A 22,723-nucleotide genomic window follows, 5' to 3' on the forward strand; every position below is an offset into this window, starting at 1 on the left:
CGATGTTTGTGTTGTCGTCTATATCGATGACATTCTAGTGTACTCCTCTTCGGAATCTGATTACAGAAAACACGTTAGGGCAGTTCTGGAAAAACTGCGCCAACACAAACTATTTGCTAAACTGGAAAAATGTGTTTTCCATACCACAGAAGATGAGTTTCTCGGTTTCATCCTGACACCCAAAGGAGTCCGAATGGACTCAAGAAAAGTGAATGCCATCCTCAAATGGCCATCACCTAGCTCTGTAAAAGGGGTTCAAAGCATGCTCGGCTTTGCCAATTTCTATCGCAGGTTTATCCTGGAATTTTCACGCATAGTAAAACCCATTACTGCACTCTTGAGGAAAAATAAATGTTTTGAATGGTCTGAAGAAGCCGAGCAGGCCTTCCAGGATTTAAAAGCTAAGTTTACCTCCGCACCTATATTGAAACACCCACATCCAGATCTCCCGTATGTCGTCGAAACTGACGCATCCAGCCTAGCAATGGGAGCAGTTCTGTCTCAAAGAGATCCTGAAACCAACCAACTGCATCCCGTAGCATTTTGCTCCAGAAAATTCTCGGCACCAGAGATTAATTACGCAATCACTGACAAAGAACTGTTAGCCATAAAGTCCGCTTTTAAAGCCTGGCGGCATTACCTGCTTGGCGCTCGACATACCATCACGGTGATCACTGATCACTGGAATTTACAGTATTTGAAAACCGCCAAGGCTCAGTCATCACGGCAGCTCCGATGGGCTTTGTTTTTCGCTGAATTTGATTTCGTGATTACCTATCGACCTGGCTGCAAGAACGGCAAAGCAGACGCCTTATCCCGAATTGGAATGGGAGAATCTGATACAAACTCAGAACCAGTACCAATAATTCCCGAACAGAGAATTCTAGGCATGACTTCGTTACAGACGCTTGAAGACATTCAAGTCAGAGTGAAACAACTCCTGGACCCTACAGTCCTACAGGATTGGATACAAAAGGGATCACACTTTACCATAGATAATGGTTTACCTTATTACCAAGGACGCTTATTCCTGCCGCACAAGGATTTACACGAACTAGTTATTTCAGGTTATCATGATACATTAATAGAGGGACACCCCGGTATTGCCAAGACAATGGAAAAGGTGAAACGACAATTCTGGTGGCCCTCTTGGCGAAAAAATGTTAAATCTTTTGTGATGTCCTGTGGTGTTTGCGCCCAAAATAAAGGTCAAAAGAAAAGACCAGCCGGTCTCCTTCAACCTCTAGACATACCGCCAGCACCCTGGCACACCTTATCAATGGATTTTATTACGGACTTGCCTCCTTGTTCGGGATACAATACCATTCTGGTAATTGTGGATTTGTTTTCCAAAATGGCCCACTTCATTCCTTTGAAAGGTTTACCTTCAGCTTCTGTCCTAGCCAAAGAATTCCTCGAAAATATTGTTCGGCTACATGGATTCCCATCTATACTAATCTCTGACCGGGGAAGCCAATTCATTTCCCACTTCTGGCGCAAATGTTGTCAAATGGCACAAATCGACGTAAGATTATCGACCAGTCACCACCCTCAGACCGATAGTCAGACCGAGAGGACAAATCAGACCCTTGAGCAGTACTTACGGTGTATGTTACAGCAATCTGAAAGCAACTGGAAAGACATTCTTTGGATAGCCAAATATGCATATAATAATTCGGTACACTCTGGAACTGGCCATAGTCCTTTTTATACCTTGTTTGGACATCACCATTGAACCTCAAACCTCGACTCACCTCAGAACCTCGGAGTGCCCGCAGTAGAACATCTGCATTCTACCATTACCCGAGCCTTCAAAGAGGCAACCACGCATTTACAACAAGCCAAGAGAAAATACAAGGAGAATGCTGACCTACATCGGAGTGAAGCACCTCCGTATCAGATTGGGGATCAAGTGTGGTTAGCTACCAGACATTTACCGCTCAAAGGGGCTCGAACTTTTAACCCAAAATATCTGGGACCTTATTCTATTACGGCAATAATTAACCCAGTAGCGGTTAAACTTGATTTACCAGATAATATGCGAATTCACCCTGTTTTTCATGTGTCACTTCTGAAACCTGTGGTACCCGGAACCCGACTACTCAAACCTCCAGAACCTATTCAAATAGATGGGGAACCCAAATTCGAAGTGAAGAACATTTTAGATTAAAAAATGTTTAGGTCAAAGCTTTTCTACCTAATTGATTGGAAGGGGTACAGACCTCAGGAGAGGTCGTGGGAACCCAGTGACCATGTGCATGCACCTCGATTAGTCAGGAAATTCCACCGACTCTTCCCAAACAAACCAAAACCCCCGGAGGGAACAACCTTGGGAGGGGCCTTGGGGGGGAGTGCTGTCACGATGCCCGCTCCCGGGGAGCCGGCTCAGGCCCTGCGTCCCCGAAAGCGGCCATCAAGTCCCCGGGGAAGGTCCCAGCAACCCCTTATAGGGGCCCTTTGGACAGAGTCCTGACGCCTATGGCGTCAGGCTCATAGAAAACGTCAGTCCTGGCGCCATAGGCGCCAGGCTCATTATGAAAGTGTTTGGGTGCACTTACCTGATGCAGACCATGCTGCAGAACCCCGGCCTCCTTGAGGCCTGAAAGGAACTACTTTACCTGTGGGACTCATTTACCACCCGGGCGTGGTCGGGGAAGGATACATACCTGATTGGAGGAAGGACACATTCTAGGAACTTCTTCCAAGGCTATTTAAACCACACCCGATCAGCCACACGTGCTTCGCGTTGTTCTGCATCTAGCAGCTGGACGCTCACCGTGTCTGCTCCTGCATCTTGACTTCTGCCACACCTGCCAGCATCCTGAATCACCTGCAAAGGAAGGGAACAAGAGAACAGAAGAAGGAAAAGGCCTCACCTGCTAAATCTGCATCCCAGAGACATTTCGCCGACAATCCTGAAAAGGAAGACATTTATTTTTAAAAGCACATCGCATCGATCGCTGCAGCGCCGCATTCTACTCACCTTTACAGGGCGCGTCCATGTTCAGCAGCGACCATCCGGATTCGCAGTCGCGCCCCCGCGCCTAGGGAGAAAAAGACAAGAACAAAGGTGAGAGAAAGAAGGGAAAAGGGAAGCTAAAACTCCATGTCAAGACTTACCTGTTGGGTCATTCCCTTTTCATTTCGGGTCCGCGCCGCATCCAGGCATTTTCGGACCCCGGCCCCTAAGGGGAAAAAGACATCAGCGTTAATGAGTGAATGAAAAGACATTACCAAAACACTCATTAAAGACTTACCTGATTTCCACAAGGATTTCACCGCTCACCTCGGGTCGGTGCCTGTTCCCCGGCATTCCGTACCCCGGCCCCTATGGGGAAAAAGACACTAGCATTAGAACATTAATGCATGGACACAAGGGGAACCACTTATAGAAAAACTTACCTGGAAGCCAAGCAAGTTTGGTTCTCACCCACCCGAAAATCCAGTGACGTAACTGGATACCAACGCGCCCCTGCATCAGAAGCAGGATGGAGAGCTTGTCCTTCCAGACCCTAAGGTGAGACGCTACGGGGAAGCACAGAAGGGTTTTGAGGAGGGTGAGAGGGGTAAGTGGGTGGCCGATTGCATTACCCCGCAGACAGTTAACCCCCTATTCTCACCTACAGAAGGATACTTCTGCGAGTCAGACAAGCCAGATCTGGGGCCCGGTCCAGTCCGTCTTCCGAACCCTGCGCATCACCTTAGACGAGGTCACAGCAGCGGGAACCAGGCCAGCGCCCCCGTGGGAGTCAGGTGAGCGTTACAAAATCCCTGGTGGCATAGTGGGTAAGGCCACCATGGGGCCTTCATTCCATTAAGAATCCCAATCCATAGTGGGCTAGTGGAATGAGGCCTTCATGGGGCCTGTCTTTATTAATTTGATCTCCCTGGTGGGTTAGTGGTTGCAGCCCTCCTTTTTGCAGGCTTCAGCTGTCAGCTGGAGCCGTGCTGCTGGCCCGGTGTTGTAGGTTAGCATGGCATCCCTTTGATGCCGTGCTTCCCTCATCGACATTCCCTGCCGTCGTTGCTGCTGAATGCAGCAACCCGCGGCAGGGACGATGCTATCGCAGAGGAACTCCTCCTCTCCCCGTGGCCTGGAGGCCGCCGTCGCTGCAGGTAAGGAGGTGTGGGGAGGGGTCAGCTTATACTCAGGCACCCGTGGATGGGCTCAGTACTCCCGACCGCCTTGACAGGGCCACAATGCTTTAGATTTTAAAAACAGTCTAGTCGACATTTAGCAAAATTGAATGAATTAGAAGGGTTTGTCTGTGCCCACGAAACATTTATGGCATTTAATGCCACCAAGACTGTAAAATCCTTTAAAGTCAGTGTGAAAACACAGAGCTCTCAAACCTCTAACATCTCTACTTGTGAGAGGTATATTCAAATAATCTCTATGCAGAATTTTTTAGTAAGATCATATGTGCAGGTCTTATCTAACTCCTCTCCTCTCCACTTGGAGGAAAACCATGACGAAATCACTCAGATGAGAAATACAGTGAGCCTTAACACTGCAAAAATGTAGCAGTTAGAATCTTTAATTAACGCTAGTCAAATGGTCACCTGCCATGCATATCAGAAGCATGATCACCCTGGCCAAGATTTGGATCTTGAACGGATCTACATCCCTGACAGTGCCTCAGCCCTCACTGATCTTATAGAACAGGAAGTAAGAGGAACTGAAGGCATTGCTGATGTACAGGTGGGTATAACAAACATAGTTGAAGGCACGTCACCTAGACATTTTTCATGTCGCAGGGAAAAAAGGATGTTCACCAGAGCCCTAAAGAGAGGAACTATGAGACATTTGCAGGGTCACGGGCGTGGAAAAAAAAATCTTGTTCCCCCTAAAATAAAAAAACATAATTTTCACATAAAAGATATCTGCAACCTAGCTAAACTACATGAAAACACAACCTATTCGATCAGAGTAAACCATCAAGGAGCTTTAACCCCTCCAATTCCCTTGGGTAGGGGTAAAACAAGGATGCAACCTAGCAGCGGTATTATTCAATCTCTATCATTCCGAAATCGATAAGATATGGATGCAATCTGTCACCTTCCCAGTGAGACTAGGCAGTCTTTATATACACTGGCTTGCGTTTGCTGACAACATCCTCCTGTTCGCCAGAACTTATGGCCTACAGAAAAAACTGGAAGTATTTGCACAATATGCACAAGAGAATAATCTCTTGTCCAACCCTTCTAAATCTAGGATTATTGTGTTTAACAACTTAAAGAGGAAAACCTCATCATATAAATGGACCCTCGACGGCCCACGTATCGAACGTGTACCATCTGTAAGATATCTGGGTTATGACCTGGGTGACGTGTTCTGTTACGATGTCGAAAAAGTCTCTGTTCCACAAAGCCAGTTCAGCCATCTCACAAATTAAGGTCATATATAAAAAAAAAAGTAAATTCTCTATGATACTACTCATAGAACTCTATTCTCTAAAAATGGAGGCAACTATACTATATGGCCTGGATTTGTGTTTGGCAAACATCAATAATATTCTAGACCAACTCCAAGGCAAAGTCTGGAATCAGACTTCAAGGATGGCAAACGCTCTACCCAATCCATTAATGCTCCATGAAGTTGGACTGGTTTCACTGTCGGCAAGATATAAGTGGAAGCTTTATTTTTAACCAATTTTATTTTCAATTTTACTACGACAAAAAAGATTGTAAACAGTTACAACTTGTACTATGAAACATTACTACCTCAAATCATTGTCAGCCATATTGGGAGCCTTCACATTGTTTCCAGTGATTGTCCTCTTGAACTTTCCCTTGTATTATTTTCTCCCCACCACCCCCCTCCACCCTCTCCCACCCTTCCCACCCACCCTTGCTGTTGTCTTTACCAAATGACCTTGGTTTTTGACCAGTTCATGTCTTTGAGCCCAACCATCTGCTGTGGTTCCTCTATGTCTCTTCATCGGATATGGATGTTTCGGAGCAGTCGCGGTTTAAAGTAGTGAGCCTCTCTTTCCCCTACGTACTCCTGGAGGGGGTCCCATATTGCAAGAAATTTTAGGTACCTTCCTGATTTCGTGGCACAGATGTTTTCCATTGCCATAACTCCTCACACTTTGACCCACCACCATGGAGGCTTTTAAACAATTTCGCTAAAATGCAAATGCCTCCTAGGAACTCCATATATGAGAACAGCCAGAATCAGCAAAGAAGGGAATGTTCAATCAATAACATTTTTTTTAAAAAATATGAATCAGCTGCTCAATCAGATTGATTCTAACTCCAATGATCTCTGCTTAAGAGCTGCTTTTGTGAAAAAGAAGTCATATGAATTTGACTGGCCTAAAACAATAGAAAGTATTGGGAAATATAAGCACTACAAAGAATTAGCACGATTTACAACCAAAAGAATACCTCGCCAACAATACATCACAAGATTTCCGTGTGACAGGGCCCGCACCCTGTATATTCATCTAAAATTAAACCAATTAAACACTGGGCATGTGTACCCCAAGAAGGTCCAAATGCAACTTGTTGATTCTGTAAAGAAATTGCACAAAGCAAAACGCTGAAACATCTTGTAATCTATTGTGACTACTTCAACATTCAAAGAAACAAACATTTTGGAAATTATAAAATCGGTCTAACTGTATTTTCAAGGGAATGGTTATGGGTCAGGTGTATGTGGGGCACAAACACTTTGTTAGTGCTATCTCTGACCTGGCTATTGAAGACCATTAATAATGAGCTAAAACTCAAAGTGAATCCAGTGAAATAAACTAGCATCTTACTTGTCTATTAGCGCAATGGGTTGGGGGTTCCGATGTGGTCTGGTTAATAGTTAAATCGAAACCTTTTCCCCAAGAAGTAATGGCTAATTGATGGAAGATCTAGAGTTCAGTCGATGGCAAGCAATCTTTAAAGCAGGTGCGCCTGACTCACAGTAGTGCTTACTACTAGTATAGAATGCTGCAGCAAACCTGATCTAATGAAAAAATCCCTAATTAATTCAATAAGTGATTAATTAAAGCACACTACTTTGTGTGTAAAACCACATAAAGTAAGAAGCAGATTATGTAAATGGGACTCTAAACATAGGAAATTTACAAATCCAGCTCGTGATATAGAAAATCAATGTATCTGAATTCTGCACCCGGTTTTGCTGTCAACATGCTAGTATTGGAGGTATACATGGCACAATATTGTCAAATGCAGGTGAACATATTCTATGCGAGTGACATAAGAATATGAAGGCGCAAATACTAATTTTGATGTTTTTAATCTCTATTATTAGATTCTTGTGCTAAAGTATTCTAATGTGCGATCCTTAATTAGCTTTACTGGAAATTATCAATAATGTAAACAAATGCAAATAGCTAAGTCAGCAAATGTGATATCTTATTCTCAAAGAAACGGGTATGCCAATCAATGATACCAATGAGTCTATTTTATCTATTATAAAAGCACTGACTGAGATAATTCCTATATTTCATTACAATTTTGTATGTTCTGTATGTTTTTAGAATTTTAAATTGTATCATGTTTTTAGATCATTTAAGTAATGTAATTTATAGAAATAATTTTATGCTATTGTGATCAAACGCAAGTATGTTGTAAAAGACTGTTAACAAACTAAATTCAACTAATAAACAAACAAAAAAAGAAACACTGACGACGCAGCACAATCTCTACTTGTTGGGCTTGTTACATGGTGTTAACATGGGGACACGCAACGTTCTTGTCGAAAGCCGCGAGGGAAGCACGGAGGGCTGCGCAGGCATTGAGCATTGCCTCAGTCTCCATGGCAACCTCCAGTAATGCTGAGTGAAAAGTTGCAGTGGGCCCCTTGTAGGCGCTGGCACAGCCAGTGATCTGCCATTCCTGACAAGTGGAAGGCCTCCCACTAGTTTTTTGTTTTGTTTTTTGTTTTCAGTTGTGTCTCAATGATGAGAAGACCAAACTCCTTCTTGTCTGCAACCCCTCCCACCTCACCAAGCTCAGCTCCAACTACCATCTGTTTACTATTGACAGTCACCCCATCCACGTCTCATCATCTGTCAAGACACTCAGCTTCCACCTCGATGCCACGCTATCGCTATCCTGGCAAGTCAACGCCACTGCCTCCTCGGCTGCCTACGTGACCAAACTTATGAACGAGTGCCAACCCTTCCTCTCAACCGGCAACTGCCTGAACATTGCCACAGGCATTATTGGTGTGAAAATGGACTATTGCACGGCCCTCCTGGGAGGCACTTCAGAGCAAAATGTGAACAAATTACGAACAATTCAGAATAACGCCCTGAAAGCCGCGCGGGGTCTCAACAAATGTGATCACATCACAACAGCCAGGAGAGCAGCACACTGGCTCCCAGTCTGAGAATGGATCAAATTTAAGATTCTCACCATCGCCCACCGATGCCTTGACAACACAGCCCCAGGCTACCTGTCCGAAAGACTGTCCAAACCAGGCCTGCCCAGTCAGCCCATGCCAACCGCCTCCTTATTCCTAGATTCACATGGACCAAAGCCGGAGGCTCCAGCTTCCCCATTTCTGCTGCCACTCTGTGGAACACCTTTTCATCTGCCTTGATATTGGAGCCTTCCTATTCTGTGTTGCGCAAGAAACTGAAATCCTACCAGTTTCACTAAAAGCACCGCTCGTGCTACCTGACTGTAACATTCTCAGCTGTCCTCATTAGCAGCACCCTTCCTGTTTTCTGCTTGTAACTTACTAAGCTGCTACCAGCGCTTAGACGCCCACAGGTTAAGTGCGCTATACAATTATTCAAATAAATAAAAAATATATTAACAATTGACCAACAGAACCTACATGGAGGTTGCAAACTGCATGTTCAGATAATGACAAACGTTGTAAACATATGGAAAGGAGATCCCTGTGAACTGTGTTTTGAGACATTGACACATTTTATAAACCTGCTGGAAAGATAACCAGGTGAATGGGCCAGGCAGATGCCGAAGACAGAGGCTATTGCTCCGGCCTCCTTCTTTTTGTTAATTTTTATAAGTGGTAGGGCCAGTTGGCTTCTAGGATGTGGACTCACGACTATTTAACTTCAGACTTTGACAAGCACCCTAAGTTTTAATTTCATTAGGCAGGGGATGTCCCTCATGGCAGTAAGACTAGATAGGCATTTTCTTTTTATTTTAAATAAAAAACTCTTAACATGACACATAGTAGCCAAGTCCTTCTTCTGGTTCATCACAGACCACTCTACAGATGCGAGAAACAACCCCTCAAGGAATGGAGACCGCAGAGCATTTCAGCTGATTAGGCTCTTCCACCTGGTTCCAAAATAGTAGAAACATGTTTTAAACCTTTGGACTCACTAAGAAAAGCTTAATTGAATTCAATTGCATTAGACGAGAACTTCCCTACAACTAGCTGGAAAAGCAAGGTGGGAAAACCCAAACAGCTGCGAAAACTAGGGCAAAACGAATCACAAGGTGACTGTGGAGGGCAACAAGGAAAATAAAACATGGGCCTTGTTGGATTATGAGACTAATCAAGAGTACTCTAAAAACCCAACAGTTAGAGACAGTGGGCTCATCACAGGTTTGGTGGTATCCCGGGAGATTTCACCCCGGGATACCACAAAACAGAATTACTGTTACTGCCACTTGATCCGGCGGTATTACTGCCAGATTACAAGTGGTGGCAATGTTAGTCCCCATTTAATTGGAGTCCATAGGACTAAATGGAGCATTTCAACGCAATTACCATGGCAGTAATTCCGCTGAAAACAGGCAGATGTTGACAGATGTATACACAGCTCATAGCTGGTGGTAAATCCTCCAACTTTCTGCTCAACTCATACTTGGACGGTGCAGTAATGCAGCGGTATATGGTAATACCTCCGCATTTAACCCTCACTGCTCAACTCATAATGAGGCCCAGTGAGAGCAGCAGACTGGCTTTCAAATGTTGTTCAGAGGGAGTCAGAAGGGGAGTCCAAACCCAGATACGGAGAGGATGCGGGAAGCCTGCTTAGGGCTCCATCTTAGACCTTGTCAGAGACTGAACTAAGAGGAATAATGAAAGCTGTATTTATTTTATTTTATAATATTTATAAAAGCTGTAAAATTATTGAAAACTATATCTCAGACATTGCCCGAATCAGGCCGAGGGGAAAGGAGAATGTTAACCGGCTATTGAGGGCAATATATCATACCCTGGCAGGAGCCAGAGACCAATGAGGAGAACTAAGAGACTATTAATGGCTGATAGCTTTGTCACAAGAGGGCGACCCTCTACTAGTGAGTGTGGCTTTTTATGCCATGCTAGTACAGTTGCAATGGGGAAGGATACTTGCTGGTAGATGTGTGTCAAAAGGTATCATTCTAAGCCCTGGAAGACAACAGGCAATTACAGTTTTATTATATTTACACCACACATGTGGCCTAAGCAAGGGGTGAAGGAAATACTTGCTGGTAGGAGGTGTTAAGATGGATTTCTGAACTCTGACCTGTTGGGCAGAGGTTCAGAAGGCCAGCCTAGTTTCTTTGAACAGGGCAACCTTCTGGAAAGCCAGACTAATCACGGTAGCATTGGCGGCGGTCAAGACTAGGTCTTAGGAGGGGTGAGGGTGATTGAAAGCCCACAATGAGCACACATAGCAAACAATAGCACCAATTACTCACTCAGGTGTATATTAAAATATAAATACATTTATAAAAGGCCTTTTAAGTAAAACGCAAAGTAAATATTCAGCAGTAATAACAAAACCAACACAACACTAATCTAGCAAACATATATACAGTCACCAATGTCCTAAAGGAATAGTGCACAGTATTGATCCACAACCTGCAAAGAAAAGGATCAATATCGTTTAGGTAGTCCTTCACAATTCAAACCCTAACTAAGAGGCCAGCCAGTCTCTAAGATGAGTGGAGCCTTGAGCTCAAAAGTACTTTTGGTGCTAGCACACGTGATTGTGCAGTGAAGTCAAACCGGGGTCTCTTCAAGGGGCTGCAGCGACTCAGGAAGGTGGGTGAGGCAGTGAAGAGTAAGTTCCCACTATTCGAGAAGGGTCACCCCAAGAGGGCAGGACAGGATGCAAGAGTTTGGAATAGTTCAGTAGTACAGGCTACCTTGATAAAGAAGAGTGGCCCTCAGGGGAAACTCGTATGTAAAAATTGATGGATGTGCAAGGGGCCACCGGTAAGGGTTGCAGGTACTCATCGACCCTCGATGTACTCTGGACCAAACTTTGGCAGTCAAGTCCACTTCGGTCACAGGTTCAAATCCTGCAATTGCGCAGCTCTGCAGCTTTCAGAGGCTGCATTCCAGGGATGGTTCTGTGGCGGGACAGTGGTGATTTCTCCACTCCTGGTGATGGGATCAGGCCAGTTCTGCTGCAGCGAGTCTGAGGGCACAGTGAATACGTATGCTCGGGTTCAGGCGTACTCTCCTAATTACAGACCTAGGTATGCCAGGTGTATGAAACTCAGCGTGAGAGTGCCTTATACCCAGAGTTTACAGTCTCCAAAGGCTCAAGTAATAACTCAAGACGGCAGTGGTCCTAGGGCAAAGGCCCCGTACGAGCTGGTCAGTTCACTGGGCGGTCCAGGAACACTTCCGAAAAGGCTCGTTTACAGGTTAAGTTGAAGGTGCCGAGAATAGTTTGTCCCACTATTCCAATGGGTAAAAGCACCCTTGCAGGCCTTCTAGGTTCTATCAGAAACACAGGGTCATATGGGACAACAGTGGGCTCAGGGTATGCCCAGACGTAGGTCCCGTGCCTGCTGGGCCTAGAGACCCAAGCTACTCCTCACTGATGAGACCCAACAAGGCCGAAGCATGTTTGGGGATGCTTGTGGCCTTGTGCAGAAGGGATGTGACCTAGCAGTTCGGGCTCGACTGACCAAGCCTGATTTGCATATGGTCTTTCCCCTTCTGTAATGGCTTGGCAGGCGAAGAACGATGGTCTGGAGGGTTGCCCCGAGTAATGCCAGTGGTTATGATTCAGTCTATACCTTCCAGACATCACCTCTTTGTTTTTACACTTGTACATTCACCAAAAATCCTTCAAGGGTTTCTAGGGCCTTAAAAATGAAAAAGGAACCCCAGCATACTGTAGTGAAAGGTACATTGTGCACTGATAAAATGCTACTAAAGAATAGCAACAAGTGAAAGACTAAGGGAAACAAAGTCTCCCAGTACTGATTGTCTTAAGGGCATGTCAGTGTCCTCATAACAAAATGAGCAAAAGCCCAGCGGAGTACAGCAGAAGGCTGAGCTCCACTGGCAAAAGTGAGGGTAGGGTGGTCAGACAACAGCAACACGTTGGGGGGTTCACAACTGGTGGGAAAATTACCCAAAAATGAAAATCCTTCCTAGCAGGAGTCAGTCAAGAAGCAAGCTGGCAGCTATGTCACTGAGACCGATTTTTGTGATGAATCTGATGATGTCATCACTCCTTTCCCTGAGATAGCCTCTCCTCATGTGGCCAGGGCATGGCAGCCGCTACCTGACCCTGAGGGGAACTATTTGAGGGAGGACCACATGGGGGGAGGCGACCCTCAGGGAATGACATGACATCATCAGATGAAGCACAATACCCCCTTTCCCTTTTAGGGATATTCCCTCCATCCCTCATGCCATAATGGCATACTGCTATCACCCCTTCAACAACTCAAGCAATGTGCAGCAAAGGAGACTGCAAGCCTAGCAAATTCTCTAGTGTTTGCTGGCACTCACCTGTGACCGGGAAATGAAAGCAGTCCAAAACAAGGAATGGAAGGCAGCTGCTGTGACGATTGGAGAGAGAGGCCTTCTCCAATCCACGAGAAGCAAGTAGCTGAGAAGCCAGGACCGATGTGGTGGTGTCAGACAGCTCACCACCGAAGGAAGAAGTAACTGCTGAACTGAGGGTCGCTGTGGGAAAACAAGGAGCCAGAGAAGAACTCCCAGGCATTCGCAGACGCTGGGGAACAGCATTTCTCTTACCTGAGCTGAGAAGATAGCAGGCATTGCTTGATCCTTCTTCTTCGTCCCAGTCGTTTGTGAATTCTGGGAACAGAAGTCCATTGTGAATGATTGACTTTTGGAATTCACATAAGCATTTTCAAAAGGTTTTGATGGCAAGTTAGTTCTGATTGATTGACAAGTGGAATTGACAGAGGTGATTTTATCACATTGGAAAATTAGACCATGGTTGGAATTTTGGTCAGATGTTTTGGTAGAAGGGTTTTCCCTGATCTTCATTGTGGATACATGACAATAGGCCATAAGGGTTTCAGACATGGGGATGTTATTTTCAAGGGAAACTGGGGCATACCATGTCTCATCCAATGGAACCACAATATCTTCCCGGGGCTGTCTCCTCCAATGTGATCCTTCCTCATATAGCTGCCCCAAGGGACAGGATCAGGTAGTGGCTGTCGTCCCCCGGCCACATGGGAGAAGGTCACTGTCGGGAAATCAGTGATGACTCCACCGGATTCATCACAGAGAACACACAGACGCTTGAGCCTACCTAAAATATGAAATTGTTGCACTTGACCAACAAAAGCCCAAAGAACTATTCTTGAAAGAAACCAAAATTGTGAAGCTAAATTGCTGTTGTACTTGGCCAAGAGAGGCCCAGAGACTGTGAAGTCAAACGGTTATGGTGCAAGTGTTGGACTTGGCCAAGAGAGATTCCAAAGCACTGTGGTGAATTAAACTCAAGGAGTAGAGAGGAATTCAGAGGAAGGGAACATCCCTCTGAAACAAAGACATTTAGCTTTAAGAGGTCCAGAGAACACCAATGTATGAAAACCTCAAGGAGTAAAGAAGAATCCAGGGGAAGAGAGCTACCTTCTAGAACCAAGAACGTTATCCTTGACAAAACATTTGTCCAGCTCATTTATCCTTCCTTCATGAACACTTTCTCCAAACCACGGAAGGTTAAAGACACTTCCCTTTTTCACCTTGGAGTTAAGTTTGTAGTGTGGGAGTCAGAATAGAACATTGGGCACAGGACAGTTTTGTTTTGACATCTTGACACGGACAGAGCCTTTGTTTTATTTAGGTACGGAAATTCCTCTACAGCAGGGTCAGCGAGACCTTTTCCCAACCCATTTTATTTTCAATAAACGACTCTAACCAACAACATAGCAAACTTATGTCTGGCTCTCATTTCGGACTCCTCACACCACTTTCATAATAACACACCTGGAGGGCACCTTTTTAGAGCTGACTGGTGCCGGTGAGATGTTGGTATGAGCCCCAGGTGACTGGTGCCCAACTCTTCCATAAGCCAATCCAAACATAAGATGGACAGGTGTCTCATCTACACTACCACTTTGAAAACTCCTCTGATGTCTGATCTTCTTTACTCCCTTCTCCAAAACTTACTTTCATGCCTCCTGTATTTTCCCACTCGATGCAATGTAACAATCACCCCTCTTCACCTGCCCTTTTAGCTTTACCTTCAATGCATTTTCTCCTCTCTCATCTGCTTCTAAGGGCACTAGATGGGTTGTTAACCTTTACTTCTCTCACTCTTTCATTCACTTATCTTGCTTTTGTTATGCCAGCCTGTTCATAATCAGAGACTTTCTTAACATTCCTTTCTCACCTCCCCCCTCTTCATTTCTCTCTAATTTATCTCTCCTACTTACCTTTACCTTCTCCTCCCATGTTATCAGGTTGCTTCATTCTCCTTCCCCCTCTTCCACTTTTCAGTCTCTTCCAGCTTCTGGTCCCTATTTAGCTCTTTAGCCTCTGTTCTCAAATATTTCACTCCTTTACCTCCTCAGATTGTCTCCCTCCACAGATCTTCCGACTACCCTCTCCTTTATTTATCTTCATCCTTCCTTCCTCCTCTTTGCCAACTATGTATCACTGCCTCTCTTCTGCTCACTCTACATTCATCGCCTCACTAGCCCTTGCATCTCACTCTTCACAACTATCAAACTTAAAATACTCATACTGTGCATGATTCGGAAGCTGCTGAAACACGAGAGTGGACCCACCTCCAGGACCCCCAAACACAAGAACACTCTCAGCTGTGGAGTCTTTGGTGCCAAAAATGGTGAGTTGTTTTTGAGATTTGAATTGTTCTGGGCTTCCCTTCCGGAGTGATTCACAATGACAGGTGCAGCTCTACGGACAGAGCCACATGAGTGTTTGCCATTTGAATCCCAGACAGTCTCTTCACAGCTGGCCACTGGCACTTCACTCGAGGTCGCCAGTCTGCGCCAATGGTTCGTTCGTATGATCGTGGAGGGTTTCTACAGACAACCTACAGGTAGATTATTGCTGGTCATCTGAAAGACAAACCAGTTTTTAATGCTGGATGTTATGGGGCTGCGGGATCCGTCATTCCTCTTTTATCCCACACTTCCTACTGTCACTAATTGCTTTCCTTTCCTGTAATGTAAACTCCAAGCAGACCTTGTTACTGGTACTCCGGTGCAAATCTGACCTCTCCTAGGCCTGACACTCAACACAAGGGCATGAAATAAATTTAATAGGGGTTGATGGGGCAAGAGAGTGAGAGTCTGAACATAGGGGTTCACCTACAGGCATGATAAATTCTTCTCATTTCTCTTCATTCTCTTTCCAGCTCTTACACCTCTTATGCTCTCTGGCCCCGCTCTCCAAGTATTTTCCATCTTACTCTCAAATCTTTCACTCCTTCCCTCCTCCTCCAACTGTCACCCTCCCCAGGTCTTTTCCCTCCATCCCAAAACCTTTTGCATTTTCATCTCATCTTCAAATGTCCCCTTCTACAGGTTTTGTCGCTCTCCTCTCCTTCCTTTCTCTTCCTCCCCTTCGTACATCTGTGTATTCGCCTCCCTCATACTTGCTCTCTTTTCTTCTCACTCGCCATTTCATCTCACTCTGCATCTGCACCACTCTTGTCTACCATCTTCTAACACTCACACTCTGAATGATCTGTAAGCTTTTCAAATATAAGCGGACCCATGTCCGTGGCCTGAAAATACTGTACCACACTCGGCTGTTGTGCCTTTTTGCGCCAAGTGTGTTTATTAGTCTATCAAATTTGAATCACCCTTTGCTCCTAATTAGTTCACACTGACAAGCACAATTCTGTGTAGTTCACAAGAGGGTGGCCTGCTGTTTTGAATCCCAGACAGTCTTCACATGGCTCACCACCATTCCCCTTTCTATAGACACCAGTCCTCTGTGAGTCACAAAATTGTGTATTCCAGTTGATGTGGGGGAGCAGGGCACTGCATTCCTGTCCCCCATCTCTGTTTGCTTTCTTGTTCTGTAATGTGAACTCCAAACAGACCTTACTCCTAGGTCAATGGTGCAAATGTAAACGGTATTAAGACCGGTTCAGCAATAGGGCATAATAACTTTATTAGGGTTTTTGGTGGGGCGAGATAGTCTGACCATATGGGTTTCATGCAGGCATCAGGGCTTCTGAGAAAGTGTTGGGAATAACAGGATGAGTTATTGACAAAATATTCTGGGGAACACTAAGGCAAGAAGGGGGAGCCCTTATACCCATGTATTCGGTTCTTACAATAAACAGTGTTTGCCACTCCATGAATTCGATCTAAGCATCTATTCAATTAAAACATGACTGGTTTGTTTATTGAAACCTAATAATAAAACAGGGAGAAACAGTGGTTCTCCCTATGGTATCCAGAAACTTGAGCACTTTTTTGTAAGTTCATTACCCATCATCCTGCACTTCATTCTTTATGAAGGAAAATCTTCTTATATAATGGTCTAAACCCTAAGAAATTCCACTATCAACCCTACACCAGGATAGATGATTCAATAACATAAAAAAAAATTTAGAATGAGAACTTGGAGAGACCATGTGAAGATTGATGTATTAAGTATTCTAGCGAGAAGGTATTCTTTTTAAGGCTGGTGATGTGTTGGGGCTAGGTGGCCCCTCCTCCAAACCCTATATTACAGAGTGGGTGGTGGGACCCAGCGTCTGGGGTCACCCCAGCCACATCCCCAAGCCTGATACACGGTAATTTGTTACACAGCCCTCATTATGCCTGTGAATTTCCATGCCAGTTCTATGTTCATAGGACCAAGAACACCCTTGCCATTATCAGCAGCTGGCGCTTGCTCCAATCTGGGGGTTTAAGCCCCATAGGAGGCCCTGAGCCTGAACGTGGCTCCCCCGGCTAAGCAAACAGCCAATAGGCTGCCCTGAAACGTAGTGACTGCTGTATCCTACATGCATCTGAGTGAACAGGAGGGCCCACGCCAGAAGTCAATTCAGTGGTCCTAGTGCCACCATCAGTGTCACTCCCATTCTGGGGCTTGAGACCCTGGGCCTGCACTTGGCTTCTCTGCCTAGCCTGCCTCTGAGAATCGGCATTATTAAAGCAGGCATACAGGCTAGAGGCTAATTAAGTAAAACATACCATTTATTTGTTTCTGCTGAACCAGGTTTTCTACAGCTAAGGGATCCAAACCAATGGTAGTTCCTGTTCAGCCTTGTTTGGGTCCGGACAGGCCTGTACTCTTAGGGCCTCCCTCCCTTTCATTCCCCACATCCTGGCTGCCACTCCTTTTTATTTTACAAATGTCCAGTATGTGAGTTTCATCACCAATGTCCATCAGCTGATTATTACAATCTATTTTACTCTCTTAACCACTCAGGTTACTGCAGTCTGCCTTAAAGTCCATCGTGATCAATTCTGTATTGTCTTGCCATTGCATTTTAGTGACCTATTGCCATTGTATTGTAATTGTCCTGCACATTGCATTTTAGTTGCCTTTGGCTCTTCCTTTCCTTCCCTCTCTAAATTCTCCATTTATAATACACCCATTGCTCCCCTTAATGCTACCACTCACTCTCTATTTACCTTTTAAACACTCCTTCCAAACGCTCGCCCCGCTACCCATCCCCATTCATCTCTACCTTCCCTATCTCCATCTCCTCCAAGTCCCTGAATTTCGCCCCTCTCACAAAAGACATTCTAACCATCCCACTTTTATTAATCTCATCTACCCGCTTTCCTCCCTTTTCTGCTCTTCCCACCATCCATTCTCTCCAGCTATGTATACGCTCTGGCATCTAAAGCTACCCCCTTCCTCCTCTGCTACCTGTGACACCCCCCAAAGCTACATCATTCTTTTGCCCTGGCTTTTTAACATATACCTTTTTCTACTGGCACAACTCATTTTCTCCTTCTCGGCCAACTTACAGTGCTACGCTGACGATACACAACTTTTCTTCAAACTTCCCACTGACACCCTTGCAGCCTCCTTCATCCCTGACTGCCTCTGTGCCATCCAGGCCTGGTGCACTGCCAATTACCTCTGCCTCAATGCCACCAACACTGAGATTCTCCCCATTGGGGCCCCTGCACCATACTTCTTTTATGAAGTTAGGTGGGGTTGTCACATAAAATGTATGATCTACAGTCTAGTAGCCACGGATATGGTTGGCCACTGTAATGACAATAGACAAACCAAGAAAGATTTTTATTTCACTTATTTTCTCTTTATTGTAAAATACAACTGGTATGGGGGGTAGTAAGGCCTAAGGGACACGCTACGTGGCTCCCTACTGGGGAGAGATTATCAGGTAGGTTAGTCTTAACAAGACAGTATGGTCAATGATTGACATAAATCAGGCGGTTTAAGCTTCTAAAGGACTGAGTTCCTGAGTCTGGCCCTATCTCTTGCTCAGGACCGTGCTGCACTGCATGGATGAGGCAGGCAATCAGGGTTCCTGGCAGTTTGCAGTTTGAAGCGCTCCAGGACACTTCCAACTTGGCTATTGGAGGTCTTTCTTGTGAAAGACAATGTTATGGTGATCCCTATGGATGTATTGGCACAAGGTATGTCCCCCCAATGCCCTTAGGTCTCATCAAGGGTCTACGCAGATACACCACATCACCCCGGCCCTCATCAACCTTCAATGGCTCCCACTGCAAGCACAAATCCCCTTCAAGCCTTGCTGCATCATCTATAGGGCAGTGACCCTCAAGTCACCCAGCTACCTTGCAGAGAAACTCAGCATCTCTGGCGGGCGGGGCACCACCAGAGCCAGGACACGTGCAGACCTGAAATCCGCTGCTGCAAAAAGGAAAATACCAGAAAACAAGCCTTGTATGCCTATGCCCCAAGACTATGGAACCTCCTCCCCGTCAGCATAAGACTCGCTCCCATGCTCCTACAATTCAGAAAAGAACTCATGTCCCACCTCTTCAAGGAATCTCTGCGCCTCAATACCTAGGCCATCACATCCCCCCTTGCGCCACCTGACTCACTAGACGCTGCCTGTCCCTCTGCTCCCCACCACACGGTACAGCTGTACACCTCCTCTGTGCCCCTCTGTATCCCACCCCCGCTGTATATCTGTCCTGTTGCTAACTCTGAAAAGCTATGTTATGAATCTGTACTGTTGTATACCTCTGTAAAGCACTCTGTTATGTATCTGTATTGTTGTATACCTCTGTAAAGCGCTCCTTTGCTTCTCAAAGCCAGTTTTGTGCTAAATAAATACCATAATAATAAATATTAATAATAATAGGTCATCTGACGGGCGTAAGGTACCCAAATCCTTGAGATAGCTGGACCCCAGGGTACCAGTGTGTTCCCCCCAATACAGCACTGGATGTGCCTCTGTTAAGTACTACTGCTGGTCTGGAGTTTTTTCACATTGGTACTTGGGATTGTGCCTTTTGTGCAACCACGACTGTAACTGTCTATGCACACACACTAAACCAAGCACTGTACCAAACCTCCCATAGCACTCTTTGCTGGGTGTCAGGAAAAATAACCATTTGCATATCATGCACCTATGACAACTTTTTCATCAACAAAACTTACTGGTAACAGCTTCCAATACTCTACATATAAAACACCAAGACCTGCCTAAAACCTCCATACATCCAGAAATACTGGGACAAGGAGGCTGAATGGAGTAATGCAGATCACCAGGAACGAGAAGCACCAGATACACTCTAGTGGCTGTGAGCGTATGATAGGTACCGAGATATTTAAAAACTTTACCCAGCATGAAGTGGTAGAACTCAACCTGAGAAAGCCGAGCCCTCTCGGTGTTGACCTAGGCTCTCTGGGGACGTTAAAATGACCTTAGAGCCCGCAGGCTCGGGAGGAAGGCAGGAGACAAAGGACTGCAGAGGCCAGTTCACCATGCAGCAAATGCAAGAGGGAAGGAAGAAGAAACTTCCTAGCAGCCACGGGAACCTGGACACAGCCTCACTACCACCCAAACACGGTGCGAGAGCCCAGAGGAAAGTGGGACATCAGAGTGCTGCCTCCTGTCTACAGCGAGGGAACCGAAGGACGCCACAAGAAATCTGTGAGTCCTAGAGAGAGAGAGAGAGAGAGAATGGCCCACCAAGGCGCTTCAGCAACAGTGCCAAAGAAAGACAAAAATGTATGCAGTGATTTGATTTTGATTTGATTTGATTTTATTCTTATAAAGCGCTGCTAACCCATAGGCCTCAGAGTGCTACACAAAAACAAAAACTTACAAACAACATGAAAAGAATAAATAGCATAAATACATAGGAGCAAAACACAAAAAACAAAGCATCAGAAGGATATAGAAATTAAGTGACATTAGCGAAAAGTTTAAAATAACACTACAAATCATAAAAGGGGAAATTACGCGACCCATTAGAACAAAGCACATCAAATTACAGCAAAAAAATAACAAAACAATAGATTAGACAATAAGCTCAAGATTCGTAGAGCCCATAGGCAAATATTTACAAAGTTTCAGATACATGGGCAGGGTACCAGCTCCACATCCCACCAAAATACAATCACTATTCCCCTGGTAACAACAGTTGGCTAAGTCAATTCTGCGCAAGAGTTTCAAATCAGAGGAACGCACTACGCCAAGCCCCGTCCTTGCACGTAGCCATGCAAGGACTTTATTACGGAGTGCGTCTCTGGGATTCGTTCTTAGCTGATCTGGGGACATTAGAAATAATGAAGTTCTGATTGTCCAACACAAGGGCCTTGATGTCTTCATTCTCCAGAGATGGCATGTTAGATTTCCTAAGGCGCACAGACCTTAGGTCTGTCCTTTTTGGCTTCTGCGCCTCCTGATAGCCGGCTAAACGTGCTGGCACAGGTAAAGTGGGGGGTTCCAGTAGAGCTATTCTCGGATTCTGTGGTGATATATTCACTAAAGGAGAGAGGGTGGATGATGAATCCTTACGAGGGGGGGACAGGTCAGCCCCGACGCCAGTACATTGAGCCCTCACTTTTTTGTGAAGAGGATCTGTTTGAGTAGAGCAGGTTACTTTAGCCGTGGGCCACATGCTACTATCTGATCAGTTTGGTAGGAGCAAGACACTTTAATATTGGACAACACAGTTGTAGATGGGACATTGGCTGCATGCGCATTTTTAAAGAAGTAAAACGCATGATATTTTTCTGCGGAAATATCTAAAGACACGAGCCATGCATCAAAGTCCTCAGACGTGTTACAATTGTTCAGCTCAGTTATGAGAGTCTCCTTCCAAAGGCTCCAATGCTCAGACACAGCAGTCATATCAGTGTTCTTCACTGAGACACAGGGCAAAGATGAGGAGGGGGTGAGATTATTCATACTCCCCTCTGGGGAGAAGGGAGCCACAAAGGTGCAGGGTAGCCAATCCCCATTAGTTTCAGAGATTGAGGATGGCACTTGAGAAATCTTGTTGGTGTTGTCTTCACAACTGAATAATCCCGGAGTGGTCAAAGTAGATGGGCTGGGGTCGTTAACCTGCAAGATGGAGCTGTTAGCACTGACTCCCCCATGGGCTGAGTAACTTTTGTTGGATATGCCCATAGTTACTGGGCTCCTTGAGAGAGGGGCCACACCGGTATCAGAGATAATGCAAGGATCCTCGGGAGAGCCCAAGGAGTCTGGCAATAACTTGACATGCTTGGTGCAAATACGCTGTCTTCTACGACAACTACGGGCTAGGACTTCAGCAAGACGATCTTTTTTATTGGCCCGTCATAGAAACCGGAGAATCAGCCATAGGTTGAAATAAAATGTCATACAGCAGAATGCAGCTACTAGCCAAGCACGGTGTGCTTTTAGAGGTAAAAGAAGAAAGAAAATGCTGTTTAAAAAAAACAAAACAACCACTGACTATAGACAGTGAAGGTATACCTGCTGGCAGTGGGGAGAACGGCCGTAGACTGCCGTAGGCTCAGAGCACCAAACTTTCCGTGGGTGCGACAGGGCACGGCAGGACACAGCGAGACGAAGCACAAGAACAATCCCCCTCCAGAAGGAGGGAGCCCGAGGCACCGTGCGCCAGAACATCAGCAAACGAAGCACAGGAACAGTCCCCCTCCCAGAGGAAAGAGCCTGAGGCACCGCGCACAGAGACGCCGGCAGGAGCGGTTAGAGGAAAGCACCTAGCAAACTAATGCCGTCAAGCCGCACTGCCGTAAGAAATGACAGCCGCTTCCGACAGTGAATGAGAAGGAATATGAAATTTAATATTAGCGAAAAAGGGTTTACAGATAAATGTGAGAGAAAAGCAAGTTTTGCAATTGTATAAAGTAAATAAGATGAAAAGCCCTAGGAAGAGAGTAAACCAGGGAAAGCATACTTTCAATTGTATAAAAGCAAGTTTGTAATTGTATAAAGTAAAAAAGATGAAAAGTCCTGGCTGGAGAGTAAACCAGGAAAAAGCAAGTCTGGAAGTGTGTGGAGTATATTACACGAAAAGCCCAGGAAAATATTCCAAGTAAGTCAAATTCGTAAGTCTACTAAGTAAATCATATAAAGAAGTCCTGGCAGGGGAA

At 45.3% G+C, this 22,723-nt stretch overlaps 1 protein-coding gene across 38 annotated transcripts in view; it reads right to left on the reverse strand.

The window, feature by feature from the left end:
• The window catches only part of LOC138491680 (von Willebrand factor A domain-containing protein 5A-like), a 925,839-nt gene that overhangs the window by 161,970 nt on the left and 741,146 nt on the right, over window positions 1-22,723 (reverse strand). For 25 of the 38 annotated variants that reach the window (XM_069618327.1, XM_069618326.1, XM_069618336.1 and 22 more), the window contains one exon: window positions 12,947-13,009. The exons of the other annotated variants lie outside the window; for them this stretch is intronic. In XM_069618327.1, the coding sequence (XP_069474428.1) occupies window positions 12,947-13,009 (63 nt within the window). The remainder of the gene's footprint in view (window positions 1-12,946; window positions 13,010-22,723) is intronic. 38 annotated transcript variants of the gene reach the window in all.

The sequence above is a fragment of the Ambystoma mexicanum genome, chromosome 10 (assembly GCF_040938575.1).
Source record: "Ambystoma mexicanum isolate Mex_15411 chromosome 10, UKY_AmexF1_1, whole genome shotgun sequence".
Lineage (NCBI taxonomy): Eukaryota > Metazoa > Chordata > Amphibia > Caudata > Ambystomatidae > Ambystoma > Ambystoma mexicanum.